Below are 16,680 nucleotides of genomic sequence, written 5' to 3'. Positions count from 1 at the left end.
ATAGTATTAACTTCTGACCTTACAATTTGTAAATAAAATTGAAAACAATAGATTAGGCTATGGCTACATAGGTAATATTAAACTGCGTATGAAAACTTAAGGTGCTTGCTCTTTTCATAGAGTAATACACTGCTATGTATGGGGCTCTAACTCACTGAAGTGACTGTGGTATCATCATCAGCTATTTATATAGTGCTACTAATTCTGCAGCGCTGTACAGAGAACTCACATCAGTCCCTGCCCCATTGGTGCTTACAGTCTAAATTCCCTAACACACACACACACACGGGTCAATTGTGATAGCAGCCAATTAACCTACTAGTATATTTTTGGAGGGTGGGAGGAAACCGGTGCACCCAGGGGAAACCCACGCAAACTATACACAGATAAGGGCATTGTCAGGAATCAAACTCGTGAACCCAGCAATTCAAGGTAGATGTGCTAACCACTAAGCCACTGTGCTACCTCATGTGCAGGTATGCCTATAGGGAACCCACATAGTGCATAATTAATATACTAATCCCATACCTATATGGCCAGTGATCGCTTGGGACTGAACACAGGTTAAGGTCATCCATGTAGCCCTTACAATAACTGGTACAGTGAGCTGTATATCATGATAACATCTATCCAGGCCTGTCCAACCTGTGGCCCTCCAGGTGTTGTGAAACTACAAGTCCCAGCATGCCCTTCCAGCTATCAGCTGGTTGTCTACCAGCAAAGCATGCTGGGGCTTGTAGTTTCACAACACCTGGAGGGCCACAGGTTGGACAGGCCTGATCTATGCAAGATTCCTCAGTGTATAAGCATTACTGTGAGCGCATGAAAAAGTACAGGGCAGCTAAAGACCTATGATCATACCTGAACTACCTTTATGTTTCAATAGGATTGTTTCCTAAAAGTCAGTAATACTTCCTTCAAGAGCAAGGTGTTCATAGCACACTAGGTAGTAAAATATTCACCATAGAACATAAGCAACCACAATTTGGGTGATTCCCAATAACCCCTAGAATGTAAAATCCGCTTCTTATGACCTTCCTGGCTACCCAAGTAACCCAGTTAACATGTCATTAGTGGGCCTAAAAGAAAACTGTTCGGTCTTTGGGCCTGATTCATTAAGGAAAGTTAAACAAAAGTAAGTAAGTAAGGCAAAACCATGTTGCATTGGAGGGGGAGGTAGATTTAAAATGTGATAGCAGATTTATATTTGGGGCAGGGCATGTCCTAGATCAACTTTAAATTTCAGTGTACAAATAAGCTAGCAAGTATTTGTGTGCTACATGAAAAAACAGCCAGTATTTTCCTTACGTGCAAAATAATAAACTAATTTGCACCTCCTGCATTGCAACAAATTTATTATGCAGATAAGTAAAATATAAAACACGAAAGTGCATATATATACAAAATAGTAATAATATAACCAAGTGCGCTAGGGTAATGTCACATTTTAGAACACTGGTATTCCAAACCCAATGCGGCTTTCTGAAGGGTTTAAATGGTCCTATGGCGGCGGTTCCCAAACTGTGCGCCGCGGCTCCCAGGGGTGCCGCGGAGCTGTCACTGGGGTGCCGCGGGCCAGACATAAAAAAAAAAAACAAAAAAACACAGAAACTTACCAATCCGTCGGGCGCCGGGACCCAGCAGCCTCCTCTCTCCCACAGCTGTCACTGAATATCGATGTCAGTAACAAGTTGCAGGAGAGAGGAGGCTGCTGGGTCCCGGCGCCCGACGGATTGGTAAGTTTCTGTGTTTTTTTTTTTATGGCTGGCGCCTTGCGCGGGGCAGAGTGAGAGGGATCGTGGCAGAGGAGGGGGACAGAGGATGGTGACAGAGGGACAGAGGATGGTGACAGCGGGACAGAGGAGGGGCACAGAGGATGGTGAGAGGGGGACAGAGGATGGCGAAGGCGGGACAGAGGAGGAGAGCAGAGGATGGCGACAGCGGGACAGAGGAGGAGAGCAGAGGATGGTAATAGCGGGACAGAGGTTGGTGACAGAGGATGGTGGCAGAGGAGGAGAGGAGAGGATGGTGACAGCAGGACAGAGGAGGAGAGGAGAGGATGGTGACAGCAGGACAGAGGAGGAGAGGAGAGGATGGTGACAGCGGGACAGAGGAGGGGGACAGAGGAGGGGGACAGAGGAGGGGGACAGAGGAGGGGGACAGAGGAGGGGGACAGCGGGACAGAGGAGGAGAGCAGAGGATGGTGACAGCGGGACAGAGGAGGAGAGCAGAGGATGGTGACAGCGGGACAGAGGAGGGGGACAGAGAGCAGAGGAGGGGGACAGAGAGCAGAGGAGGGGGACAGCGGGGCAGAGAAGGGGGACAGAGAGCAGAGGAGGGGGACAGAGAGCAGAGGATGGGGACAGCGGGGCAGAGAAGGGGGACAGAGAGCAGAGGAGGGGGACACAGCGTGTGAGAGGGCAGTGGAGGGGGACACAGCGTGTGAGAGGGCAGTGGAGGGGGACACAGCGTGTGAGAGGGCAGTGGAGGGGGACACAGCGTGTGAGAGGGCAGTGGAGGGGGACACAGCGTGTGAGAGGGCAGTGGAGGGGGACACAGCGTGTGAGAGGGCAGAGGGGGCAGTGTATCTGGATGCAGAGGGGGCAGTGTGTCTGGATGCAGAGGGGGCATTTTTGCATACAACTAAATAAGTATTTCTGTCCTGACCTAAATACTTATTACAATTTTTTGACCCAACTACTTCTAAAACAGGACTGCTCAATAATTATTTTGGAGGGGTGCCTTGAAAAAATTTGGAGACTAAGGGTGCCGCGAACTGCAAAAGTTTGGGAACCACTGTCCTATGGTCACAGTTGGAGATGACATATGAGATGGGATCAGCATTCCCCATGCCATAAAATATCACATTACAGCACCCATTAACTCACCACAGATTTTGGGTTGGAAAACCATCGTGTTCTACAACACCTGTGTGACACAGAACAGTGCTTCCTCTATACTTAAGTTGTACAAAATAAAAACAAATTAATTCATAATAAAAACAATTCCTCATGTTTCAATGGTTATTTTCAAAGTATTCCCACCACATCCACACAGTGTAAGTATATATAATTTGGATTGAATTAATGCTCATGAGAATGCACCTAGTCAATCCATTAAAAGTCATGAGGGGCAAGGATAAAACAGTAAAAAAAACAACAATATTTTTTCCCCTATGAAATACATTTATTAGGATGTTCTTAATGTCTACTGAACATGATATACATTTTACGGTTGCACCTGATTGCAAACACATGTTATAGCATATATACAAGACTGTCATCAGTATTGATCAGGACTGGAATCCGTCTCTGGACCCCTGGGACTAGCTGTGGCAGGAGTGTAGTGGAATCTGGGAGGAGGGACCACACAAAAGATAATAGCTGGAATCTGTACACAAGCAGTTTGAATGAAGGTGAATCCACACGAGGAATAAAGTATTTATTTCAGCAGGCAGAATCAAGCTGAATTCACACAAGGGTTAATGGTTTGCAGTTTATATGACAGTAACTAGATGAAGCAGCTGAAGTCACACAAAGGGTTACTGGTTTGCAGTTCATATAACAGCCAGTAAGATGACGTTGAACTCACACAGAGAAGTCCATAACACAGGTGCAGGATGTGGCTGAATTCCCTCAGAGGATAAATGGTGGAGATCTGTATACAGCAGGAGGATAGAAGCAGTTACCGGGATGAAGCTGAATTCACATGAACGGTTGAGATCTGTATACAGCAGACAGCAGCCAGCAACCTTGGAGACTAGGAAAGTGTTGCACTGGCAATTTGCTGAATGTAGGAGGAGACTTTAATAGTCTGCAGAGGAAGCCAATTGGTGGATGATATCATGTGTTTAGACTCAGCAGGATATTTAGCAAATGTCTCACCCAAGATGGCAGCCTCCAGTACTGCAGACAGAAGTCACGCTTGTCCCAGGATAGAATGCTGCATTTGACCTGGAGGGAAATGTACGGTGATATGGTACCTCCGAGTAGTGTAAACAGGGCTAAGACCCTGATTCATGCCACTGTGTGCTCTTGAGATTGGAACACCCTCACTGTACATTGCCTACGGCCAAACGCTTATTATATAATTATCACATCATTATTCCTGTGAATTTAGAACAGAAAAGAGATTGTATTGGTTGGGTTAAACGGGAAATTACCTTTACCTTTAAGGAGTTAATTGATTATATTAGTTTTCTTAATGCATCCATAATACTGTGCCGTGTATATCCTCCAAAACATATACAGTATACCTTTCAATATTCTGTTTAAATATAGATAGTAAAACAAATCTTTGTTTTACTAAACATTTTTGTATGACTCTTTATTATATTATGTCTTCTGCTTATCACCCTATCATTGTAAGACTTATGAAGGAATTTAGTTGGTAATTAAAATGATAAAACAAATTGAATCACTTGATGTAATGTTTTCAAAGTATGTGTTAATACATTTTGTTTGTGATCACCATTCATATCTAGGGTAAAGCTTTTGCCCTATGATAACGCGACCTTTAATCTTACACATTATTGCAACAAATGAACATAATGGACCTGATTCACTAAGGAAAGTAAAGCAAAAAAATGAGTAACTTTGAACCGTGGCAAAAACATGTTGCAATGCAAGGGGTGCAAATGAGTTTATTATTTTGCACAAAAGAAAAATACTGGCTGTTATTTCATGTAGGATGTAAACACTTGATACTGTCACTCACCGGACCGTGAGTGCCTCTGCGCTGGTGCGTGGTTCTCTATCCTTCCTGCCGGCACCTGTCCTGAGCCGCGGCCATCCGCCATCTTGATGGACTGCGCATGCGCAGCATCCATGAACTCTTATGACCTTGCTTTTAACCTAATTGGTGGATCAGTCACCTCTCCCTATTTAAGGCACCTGTGGCCATTGCATCGTTGCCTGATCTTGAGTCTCATTCCCTGTGAGTCTCATTCCCTGTGAGTCTCATTCCCTGTGAGTCTCTGAAGGTGTCTCCTGTGTCCTGCTCGTATCTTCAGTTTCCTGCTGGATTACCTGCTCTGCTCATCGGCGGGTCCCATATCCGCTACTGACTCCTGTGTCCTGCTCGTGTCTTCAGCTGTCTGCTGGTTTACCTGCTCTGCTCACCTGCGGTTCCCATACCCACTACAGTCTCTAAGCCAGGGCCTGATTAAGGGTTCTGGCTGCCCTAGGCTAATACGGCCGCAGCCCCCCCCCCTCCTCCGAATATATAGGTGTATAGGAACACTCCTGAATATGAATGTTCAGGTGTATTCTCCAGCATTCAAATTTAGACAGATTGTGCCATTGTCTCTTACCTGTTCTTGCTCTTCTCTCTTGCAACTTTGTTATCCTCTCGCTGACTTCTGGAAAGTTGGCGTCCTGTTTTGAAAATGCAAAAATGTATTATAATGCAAACCCTGAATGATTAGGCCCTTTAGTTAAAACAAAACACTCCATTATGGCCAGCTAAAAGTACCCCATTGGACAGGCATATATAAGCAATATCTGAATATTTGTTGTCAATCAAATACAAACCTCTACCAGCCCCATCTCACTAATATTTAGTATTCTAGTGATTGCTGAGACCACCCATGTGACCACCACACAATCATGAGATTCTGCCCCCCAAAGCTGCTGTATTTTTTAAATACACCCTGCAGCCATTTTCCTTAACCACAACCCCCCCCCACAGCCATTTTCCTTAACCCCTGCTGCAGCCATTTTCTTTACCTCCCACCCTGCATCCATCCCCCTTGCAGCTATTTTCCTTACCTCCACTCTGCTAGCTAGCTATCCCCCCCCGTCACATCAAAACTCCCCCAGTCACATATATCAGCCCCCCTCCTCTGCCCTCCTTCATACATATCAACCTCTCTCCCTCCCTATAGATTTTCATGGCAGCCCCCCCCCTCCCACCCTATAGATTTGTATGACAGTTCCCCTCTCCCTCCCTATACATATGCATGACAGTCCCCCCTCTCCCTCCCTATAGATATGCAGGGTAGTCCCCCCCCCTCCCTATAGATATGCAGGGTAGTTCCCCCCCCCCTCTCTATAGATATGCAGTGTAGTTCCCCCCCTCCCTATAGATATGCAGGGTAGTTCCCCCCCTCCCTATAGATATGCAGGGTAGTCGTCCCCCCCTTCCTATAGATATGCAGGGCAGTTACCCCTCCCTATAGATATGCAGGGCAATTCTCCCCCTCCCTATAGATATGCAGGGCAGTTCCCCCCTCCTTATAGATATGCAGGGCAGTTCCCCCCTCCCTATAGATATGCAGGGCAGTTCCCCCCTCCCTATAGATATGCAGGGCAGTTCCCCCCCTCCTTATAGATATGCAGGGCAGTTCCCCCCCTCCCTATAGATATGCATGGCAGTTCCCCCCCCTCCCTATAGATATGCAGGGCAGTTCCCCCCCCTCTATAGATATGCAGTGTAGTTCCCCCCCTCCCTATAGATATGCAGGGTAGTTCCCCCCCTCCCTATAGATATGCAGGGTAGTCCCCCCCCCCCTTCCTATAGATATGCAGGGCAGTTACCCCTCCCTATAGATATGCAGGGCAATTCTCCCCCTCCCTATACATATGCAGGGCAGTTCCCCCCTCCTTATAGATATGCAGGGCAGTTCCCCCCTCCCTATAGATATGCAGGGCAGTTCCCCCCTCCCTATAGATATGCAGGGCAGTTCCCCCCCTCCTTATAGATATGCAGGGCAGTTCCCCCCCTCCCTATAGATATGCAGGGCAGTTCCCCCCCTCCCTATAGATATGCAGGGCAGTTCCCCCCCCTCCCTATAGATATGCAGGGCAGTTCCCCCCCCTCCCTATAGATATGCAGGGCAGTTCCCCCCCCCTCCCTATAGATATGCAGGGCAGTTCCCCCCTCCCTATAGATATGCAGGGCAGTCCCCCCCCTCCCTATAGATATGCAGGGCAGTTCCCCCCCTCCCTATTGATATGCAGGGCAGTTCCCCACCCCTCCCTATAGATATGCAGGGCAGTTCCCCCCCCCTTCCTATAGATATGCAGGGCAGTTCCCCCCCCCTCCCTATAGATATGCAGGGCAGTTCCCCCCCTCCCTATAGATATGCAGGGCAGTTCCCCCCCTCCCTATAGATATGCAGGGCAGTTCCCCCCCTCCCTATAGATATGCAGGGCAGTTCCCCCCCCCTCCCTATAGATATGCAGGGCAGTTCCCCCCCTCCCTATAGATATGCAGGGCAGTTCCCCCCTCCCTATAGATATGCAGGGCAGTTCCCCCCCCTCCCTATAGATATGCAGGGCAGTTCCCCCCCCTCCCTATAGATATGCAGGGCAGTTCCCCCCTTCACTTACCTGTAGTTGTGCCAGCGTCGCTCCTCTCCTCAGATCAGCAGATAGGAAGTGAAGACGTCCTGCTTCCTGTCTGCTGCACAGCAACAGGCAGCCTGGCGATTAGCTGTGTGTTGCTAACCACTGACCACCATTGCTTTTGATTGTCGAGCCCTCCACCCCCCCGTGGCGACCCCCCCTCCCCCACCCCCCAAAAAAAAATGAATGAAGAAAAAAAATAAATAAATAAAAAAAAAAATTTTTTTTTAGACCTAACTATATACATTGAAGACCACTCTATTAAAACAAAAACCTATACAAAGGATATTGATACTAACAACTATCTCCTAGCCTCAAGTAATCACCATAGAAGCTGGATACGAAATATACCATCAGGTCAATTCAGGAGATTAAAAAGGAATTGTACCAACCAGGATATCTATGAAACACAAAGTGATATGTTGAGATTGAAGTTCATAGAAAGGAGATATAATGAGAATTTAGTTGACTCAGCTTTGGAAAAAGTGAAAGGCATAGAAAGAGTCACCATGCTTGAAGATAAGAAGAACAAAGAGAAAACCATTGCTCCAGAGATTTCTTTCGTTACCCAATTTAGTAGTAATTCTAGAGAAATTGAAAACATTATCCGTAAACACTGGCATATTTTGAAACTGGACCAGGAAGCCATTAGTTTTCTACCTGGTAATCCCAGATTTATATACAAAAGAGCCAAAAATTTACGACAAATACTAACTAAAAGTTTTATTCCTCTCTCTCCAACAAAATCAAGCAATATACATGCAAGGATTGCAATGTAACTCAGACTCAAGCTATTACTCATTTTAAATCTACATCCAATGGAAAAGTATTCTGCATCAAACAAGCCATCAGCTGTCACACGGAAGGAGTCATTTACATGTTGGAGTGCACTTGTGGCCTCCAATATGTTGGTAGAACAAAACGCAACCTCAAAACAAGAATAGCTGAACATTTTTACAATATTAAAAAAGGACTCAAAACCCACAGTGTCTCCAATCATTTTATCAACAATTCCAAATGTAATCCGAAATTACTTAAATTTTTGGGAATACAACATGTCAATAAATTTTGGAGAGGTGGCAACTATCTCGAAAACATCTCACGTTTGGAAATAAAATGGATCTATATGATGAGAACTCTCATGCCATATGGCCTCAATAGTGATTTTGATTTAGGCTCATTTTTAACTATATAGTTTTTATATAGCCAATATCTGTTCTGATGCTTCATTTTCATTTTTATTTTTATTTTTATTTTTATTTTTATTTTTATTCTTATTATTTGTGCTATTAGTATTATTTTTATTTTTAATTTTATTATTGGTATTTTTATTATTATTTTTTATTTTTATTTTTATATTTATTTTTATTTTTATATTTATTTTTATTTTTATTTTTATTTTTATTATTATTTCTATTTTTATTTTTATTTTTATTTTTATTTTATTTTTATTTTTATTTGTATTTTTATTTTTATTTTTATTTTTATTTTTATTTTCATTCATATATATTTTCATTTACATTTTTATCTTTATTTTTACTTATTTGCACTTATTTTTCATTATTAAAGTACTTATCAAATCAGGAAGAGGCAAGACCTATAAAAGCCCTCTAATTCCCTTCTAATACATCCTTGAGAAAGTCCTATTCGGATGAAACGCGTTGGATTACAACTCTACACTTTTACACTTTTGAACCTTTACCGCCACCGTACCTGTGCGGGTCAATCTGTCACTTCCGCGTTTCAGACGCGGCTGCACGAGTCCGGAGACTTTTGCTACAGCGGACTTATTATCTATATCGTGTATTTGTACGATATCTACTTTCATCATCTGAGGATTGCCGCTATGAATAGGGATTTCTAGGGTAAGAATCAGTTTTTTGTATTTCCATCTGTGACGCCGATCTGAATATAATTTTACACTGTCTCCAAAAGAGTTTTAAACATTCATCGTTGTACTGTCTGTTTTCCATTTGTTTCATTGCGCCCTTCCACTATATATATATACTGCTATTTTTATAGGAGCTGCATTTTTTTGATGAGCGCTTATCTTATATTTGTTTCTAAAAAAAAAAAAATACCCACAGGGCAGCGCCCCCCGGGACCCAGCGCCCCAGGCTGCAGCCTGGTCAGCCTAGTGGTTGATCAGGCCCTGCTCTCAGCTCTCCTGCTGTGCCTGCATATCCTCGTTGGACAAGCTTCTCTACTCAGCAGCGGTATGCATACTTGTTATTGACTATCAGCTGTTATCCTGCATATCCGCTTTGGACAAGCTTCTCTACTCAGCAGCGGTATCCATACCCGCTATAGACTATTAGCCGTTACGCTGCATATCTGTTTGAACAAGCTTCTCTACTCAGCAGCGATATGCATACTTGTTATTGACTATCAGTTGTTATCCTGCATATGCGCTTTGGACAAGCCTCTCTACTCAGCAGCGGTATCCATACCCGCTATAAACTATTAGCTGTAACGCTGCATATCTGTTTGGGACTAGCTCCTCGGCTCTCCAATTGTATTTATATAGTTATTGACTCTTATCACTCCTCCACTTATCCGCACCTGGACAAGTCCTCACCTCATCACAGCAGTGGTACAACTTGCTATACGCAGACCACTGACTCTCCCGCTACCTACCTGCACCTGGACAAGTCTTCTCATCACAGCAGTGGTACCAACTTGCTATACGCAGACCACTGACTCTCCCGCTACCTACCTGCACCTGGACAAGTTTTCCCTTCACAGCAGTGGTACAACTTGCTATACGCAGACCACTGACTCTCCCGTTACCTACCTGCACCTGGACAAGTCTTCTCATCACAGCAGTGGTACAACTTGCTATCCGCAGACCACTGACTCTCCCGTTACCTTCCTTCACCTGTTCACGTCCACTCTACTCTCCTACCAGTACAGCTGCAAGTCGCTGACTCTCCTACCAGTATTATTAATATTATTATTAATATTTATTTATAAGGCGCTACAAGGCATCCGCAGCGCCGTACAGAGACAAACAAAATCACAATACAATGGGAGACAGCACAGTACAGTAAACACAGCAACTCAGTACGCTCAATGCACAGCTAGAGTGGGCGGGGAAGGGGGAGGGAGGATCCGAAAACGACGGGGCCCAAGAAGGGGGGGGCGGAAGACAGGGAGACCCCCAGGGGGGAGGAGGGAGCGAAAGTGGACGTGGGGTGGAGGACCTTTGAGGAGGAGGGCTAAGTAGCTGGAGAGCAGAGTTAGAAGTGGTGGAAACAGGAGGAGAGATGGCCCTGCTCAGAGGAGTGTACAATCTAAGGGGAGGGGTGGACAGACAGAGAGACGCAGGGAAGAGAGGGAGAGTAGGGGGACAGAGGCAGAAGATAAGGTAGGAAGTTAAGTGGGAGACAGAAAGGCTTTAAGAAAAAGGTGGGTTTTTAGGGCCCGTTTGAAGCTGGACAGATTAGGGGAAGTTCTGATGGAGGGAGGGAGCTTGTTCCAGTGGAGGGGGGCAGCGCGGGCGAAGTCTTGGATACGCGCGTGGGAGGAGGTTATAAGGGGGGAAGAGAGGCGACGGTCAGAGGCAGAACGGAGAGGGCGGGATGGAGCATGAATAGAGAGGAGGGTGGAGATGTAGGGCACAGTGGAGTTGGCGAGGGCCTTGTAGGTGAGTGTGAGGAGCTTAAAGAGGATTCTGAAGGGGAATGGGAGCCAGTGAAGGGCTAGGTAGAGGGGGGAGACAAAAGAGGAGCGGCGAGAGAGGAAAATAAGCCTAGCTGCAGCGTTAAGGACGGATCGAAGGGGATCGAGATGAGAGTGGGGGAGGCCAGTGAGGAGGAGGTTGTAGTAGTCCAGGCGGGAGATGATCAGAGAGTGGATAAGGCATTTGGTGGCATCATGGGAGAGGAAGGGCCGGATGCGAGCAATGTTGCGCAGCTGGAAGCGGCAGGATTTAGCAAGAGAGAGGATGTGGGGGCCAAAGGAGAGAGAGGAGTCGAGGATGACACCAAGGCAGCGAAGTTGGGGGACAGGGGAGATAGAGGTCTTGCAGTATAGCTGCAAGTCACTGACTCTCATCTATTCCATTGGCATTCTCTCTCCATCTGCTGTTATATACGTTCCTACTATTCACCCTACTGCCCAGAGGTCCGCTGTGTAAACCCCGACCCTCTGGTAAGCATTATCAATTGGTGAATCCTGGGCAGAACTCCTAGTCCCATGACAGATAGCTTTACTTTTACACTGACATTAAAAGTTGATCTAGGACATACCCTACCGTAATTACAAATCTGTCCTCGCATTTTAAATTTACCTCCCCCTTCAATACAACATGGTTTTGCCAAGGTTCAAAGTTACTCCTTTTTTGCCTTTCCTTTCCTTAATGAATCAGGCCCAATAACTTGTTACTTTTCTTCCATCTTGTATCCTATTAGGCAAGTTAGATCATGAACTTGGGAGCCTAGATTAATGAATTATTCTACCAATTGAAAAGGGAATTCACTAGGATATATATATATATATATATATATATATATAATTAAAATAGTGATCTCTCCCATCCAGTTTGAGTAGTTCTCCTGTTGTGTCTGTATCACAATCACACTGTCTGCCCCTTTAATGTGGTTCACATCACTCCTATATCTTTATGTCCCCATCAGAAGACAGTGCAGCAGTAGAGGCAGCAGTTGTATCGGGAACATTCAGAGACGTGGTTTGATAGATGACCACAGTCTGGAATAAAACACAGTTGCATTAAGACATTAGCCAAAACAATTAGCCCTAATACTGGGTGTAACTTCTCCCGGATGTAAGTAAACTAATGCTGACAACATTTAAATCATCCTCATCCTCTCAAAAACCCAGTTCCTTTCCTAGTACCCTGCTCCTTTCACTTTAGTCTGTGGCTTCCTGCTTTCCTCCATCCTCATTTATTTATATAGCGCCATCAATTCCACAGCATTGTACAGAGAATATTTTGTCATTCACATTAGCCCCTGCCTCATTGAAGCCTAAATTCCTTAACACACAGACTAAGGTCAATATGTTAGCAGCCAATTAAACCACTACTATGTTTTTGGAGTGTTAGGTGAAACCGGAGTACCTGGAGAAAACCCACGCAAACACAGGGAGAACATACAAACTGCACACACATAAGGCCATGGTTGGGAATTGAACTCATGACCCCAGTGCTGTGAGAAAGCAGTGCTAACCACTAAGCCACCGTTCTGTCCAACATCAAGATCCATAACATCTACTTGAAGACATAAGTCTTGCCTCCTACAAGATCAGCACCATCATCTCCTGAGATACTCTGTGCGTTGTGGACATTCAGATAATTTGATTGGATAAAGTTTGTTCTCCCCCCGCCCACTTCAAAAACTATGAGACAACTGGGCATACACTAGATTAAAAGCTGTTCTGATCTTGACTGGGCCTCATATCAAAACTGTGGAGTGGTCTACCTATTTCTGAGCCGCTCGCCAGTTGTCCATCATCTTTAAAGTCACACCTGTACACCAAGATCTTTTCAAGCGCAAATTGTTTTCAGCACAATGGACTAATTACATCTTTAGCAATCTAAGTGTTACCAGCATGTATATACTGTATGCGTTCCCGTTATCCTCAGTTGATGCCAAGACAATCAGTATGAAGTTAGACTGAGGTGAAGAACTTATCAGTAGGGATGTGCACCGGCGACTTTTGAGGTCTCGTGTTTTGTGTTTTGGATCCGGATTTTCGTTATTTTTGAGGTTCGGATTTGTCTCGCAAAACACTTGACGAAAGGTCTCGGTTCGGATTTAAGGTATTGGATTCGGATTTTTTTTGAAAAAAACATAAAAAGTTTAAAAATCAAGTTTTTGGGCTTATTTTCACTCCTAGGCTATTATTAACCTCAATAACATTCAATAACAAGCATTTCCACTAATTTACAGTGTATTCTGAACACCTCACAATATAGTTATTAGTCCAAAACGTTGCAACAAGGTATCTTTCTGGACTGCGTAGAGGAGTGGGTCACCACAATATATATTAAAAACCCTGAACTTTTATGATTCGCACCAATAATTGTACCTGGACTGCGTAGAGGAGTGGGTCACCACAATATATTAAAAACCCTGAACTTTTATGAATCGCACCAATAAATGTACCTGGACTGCGTAGAGGAGTGGGTCACCACAATATATATAATAAGAAAACCATCAACTGGTTTGATTCGCACCAATAAATGTACCTGGACTGCGTAGAGGAGTGGGTCACCACAATATATTAAAAACCCTGAACTTTTATGAATCGCACCAATAAATGTACCTGGACTGCGTAGAAGAGTGGGTCACCACAATATATATAATAAGAAAACCATCAACTTGTTTGATTCGCACCAATAAATGTACCTGGACTGCGTAGAGGAGTGGGTCACCACAATATCTTAAAAACCCTGAACTTTTATGAATCGCACCAATAAATGTACCTGGACTGCGTAGAGGAGTGGGTCACCACAATATATATAATAAGAAAACCATCAACTTGTTTGATTCGCACCAATAAATGTACCTGGACTGCGTAGAGGAGTGGGTCACCACAATATATTAAAAACCCTGAACTTTTATGAATCGCACCAATAAATGTACCTGGACTGCGTAGAGGAGTGGGTCACCACAATATATATAATAAGAAAACCATCAACTGGTTTGATTCGCACCAATAAATGTACCTGGACTGCGTAGAGGAGTGGGTCACCACAATATCTTAAAAACCCTGAACTTTTATGAATCGCACCAATAAATGTACCTGGACTGCGTAGAGGAGTGGGTCACCACAATATATATAATAAGAAAACCATCAACTTGTTTGATTCGCACCAATAAATGTACCTGGACTGCGTAGAGGAGTGGGTCACCACAATATATATAATAAGAAAACCATCAACTTGTTTGATTCGCACCAATAAATGTACCTGGACTGCGTAGAGGAGTGGGCACTGGGCACCACAATAAAATATATAAAAAACCTTCAACAGGTCTGCATTACACTACACATACGGCTGCTCCTCCATCCTCTCCATCATATACATGTTGGAGTTTTAGCATGTGACAACCTCTTGTTTTTGATAATGTCAGTGCATTTTGAATATTTTTCAATTTGCCCCACACCACTGAATGTACTTTATCTATGATACGCATCTATCTATCTTGACTGCGTAGTGTGGTGGCCCCGGTACACAATTTGGTACCGGGGCCACAATAAAATAAATACACCCTCCACGTGTCAGAATTCCACCAAACAAGTATCTGGACTGCGTAGTGGGGTGGCCCCGGTACCCAACTTGATACCGGGGCCACAATAAAATAAATACACCCTCCACGTGTCAGAATTCCACCAAACAAGTATCTGGACTGCGTAGTGGGGTGGCCCCGGTACCCAACTTGATACCGGGGCCACAATAAAATAAATACACCCTCCACGTGTCAGAATTCCACCAAACAAGTATCTGGACTGCGTAGTGGGGTGGCCCCGGTACCCAACTTGATACCGGGGCCACAATAAAATAAATACACCCTCCACGTGTCAGAATTCCACCAAACAAGTATCTGGACTGCGTAGTGGGGTGGCCCCGGTACCCAACTTGATACCGGGGCCACAATAAAATAAATACACCCTCCACGTGTCAGAATTCCACCAAACAAGTATCTGGACTGCGTAGTGGGGTGGCCCCGGTACCCAACTTGATACCGGGGCCACAATAAAATAAATACACCCTCCACGTGTCAGAATTCCACCAAACAAGTATCTGGACTGCGTAGTGGGGTGGCCCCGGTACCCAACTTGATACCGGGGCCACAATAAAATAAATACACCCTCCACGTGTCAGAATTCCACCAAACAAGTATCTGGACTGCGTAGTGGGGTGGCCCCGGTACCCAACTTGATACCGGGGCCACAATACCTCCTCCAAACATGCTACAGACAATTCGTCATTGAGATCCCATTAAGTATGTTAAAGACAGACAGGGTCCAAGTGTTATTAGTTGACTTTGTAAAGAAAAAAACTGTCCCTGTTGCACATAGTCGTGCAATGAAGACTTACTTTTTCATTTAAAGGCACGATCTTTCAAGTGTAGTGTTTGTAAGTCTAAGTCATATTATACTTTTGGTAAAATTGGTTTTTTTGGTTCCTCTTTATGTTAATTAATTAGTAATAGAATTAAAGTAGGAAATAGAATTAAATAGAATTAAAGTAGGAAATAGAGTGGTATAGAGTTGTAGTGTGGTATAGATAGAGTGGTCCACACAATATAATAATAAAACCCTCAACTGGTCTGAATTCCACCAAACAAGTATCTTGACTGCGTAGTGTGGTGGCCCCGGTACACAATTTGGTACCGAGGCCACAATATAATTAAAAAACCCTCCACGTGTCGGAATTCCACCAAACAAGTATCTGGACTGCATAGTGGGGTGGCCCCGGTACCCAATTTGATACCGGGGCCACAATACCTCCTCAAAACATGCTCCAGACAATTCGTCATTGACAGACCCCAGACAGACAGGGTCGTAGTGTTACTGTTTGACTTTGTAAACCCAAAAAAATGTCCCTGTTGCACTTGCACATAGTCGTGCAATCAAGACTGACTTTTTCATTTAAAGGCACGATCTTTCAAGTGTCAGAAAGAGAGAGAAGACACAGGAGAGGAGAGTTGTAGCTGGGGACCTGGGGTGGAAGCTCCCAGGCTCCCCCAGCATTGCCTGGAAGTCTGAGCGTGGTGACTGAGCCAGGGCAAGGAATGTGTGCCCTGGATGAGGGGGAGAACTCCATGCCACTATAGTGAACCCAAGAGAGAGGGGGACACTGCACATGGAAGAGGCCCTGGAGTGAGGGCTGCTACAAGAGGCATGGTAGCTGTAGTGTCAGATCCTGAGGCTGAGAGTACACAGAGTGACGTGTCAGAGCACAGGAGACATTATCCCCGCAGAGGAGGGATGAGCTGCAGTTGAGAGGTCTGCTGTTGAAATAGGACATGCACACTTTAACAAACCAATCATTTCAGCGACAGGGCCTACCAAACAACTTTGACTGAAATGATTGGTTTGTTTGGGCCCCCACACCAAAAAAGCTATTCATCTCTCCCTGTACAGACTAAACAGGCTCTACTGAGGCAAGATGTCGTCCTCATCCTCAACCTCTGATTCCTCTCCCCCTACAGTGTCTACTTCCTCCTCATCACACATTATCAATTCGTCCCCGCTGGACTCCACAACCACAGGTCCCTCTGTAGTATCTGGAGGGCAGTGCTGTACTTCATTGAGGAATTGATTATTCATTTTTATAAACATCATTTTTTCAACGTTGTGAGGA

At 44.7% G+C, this 16,680-nt stretch overlaps 3 protein-coding genes across 4 annotated transcripts in view; 1 reads left to right on the top strand and 2 right to left on the bottom strand.

Annotated features, from left to right (window-relative positions):
• The window catches only part of LOC142106897 (membrane-spanning 4-domains subfamily A member 4A-like), a 92,894-nt gene that overhangs the window by 26,805 nt on the left and 49,409 nt on the right, over positions 1-16,680 (bottom strand). Inside the window, exon 1 of one of the 2 annotated variants that reach the window (XM_075189948.1) lies at positions 3,592-3,810. The exons of the other annotated variant lie outside the window; for it this stretch is intronic. The gene's annotated coding sequence lies outside the window, so the exon portion shown is untranslated. Of the gene's footprint in view, positions 1-3,591; positions 3,811-16,680 lie in introns of those variants that run through there. 2 annotated transcript variants of the gene reach the window in all.
• Positions 3,336-16,680, top strand: part of LOC142106894 (olfactory receptor 5I1-like) — a 33,047-nt gene continuing 19,702 nt past the window's right edge. The window contains exon 1 of the mRNA XM_075189943.1: positions 3,336-3,792. The gene's annotated coding sequence lies outside the window, so the exon portion shown is untranslated. The remainder of the gene's footprint in view (positions 3,793-16,680) is intronic.
• LOC142106896 (membrane-spanning 4-domains subfamily A member 4A-like) overlaps positions 11,859-16,680 on the bottom strand; it is a 46,421-nt gene continuing 41,599 nt past the window's right edge. Inside the window, exon 7 of the mRNA XM_075189945.1 lies at positions 11,859-12,056. Coding sequence (XP_075046046.1) covers positions 11,961-12,056 — 96 coding nt within the window. The 3' untranslated portion in view covers positions 11,859-11,960. The remainder of the gene's footprint in view (positions 12,057-16,680) is intronic.

This window comes from Mixophyes fleayi, chromosome 11, assembly GCF_038048845.1.
Source record: "Mixophyes fleayi isolate aMixFle1 chromosome 11, aMixFle1.hap1, whole genome shotgun sequence".
In the NCBI taxonomy this organism is placed as follows: Eukaryota; Metazoa; Chordata; class Amphibia; order Anura; family Limnodynastidae; genus Mixophyes; species Mixophyes fleayi.
Note: the sequence above shows the minus strand (reverse complement) of the source record. Positions and strands in the feature narration are given on the sequence as shown.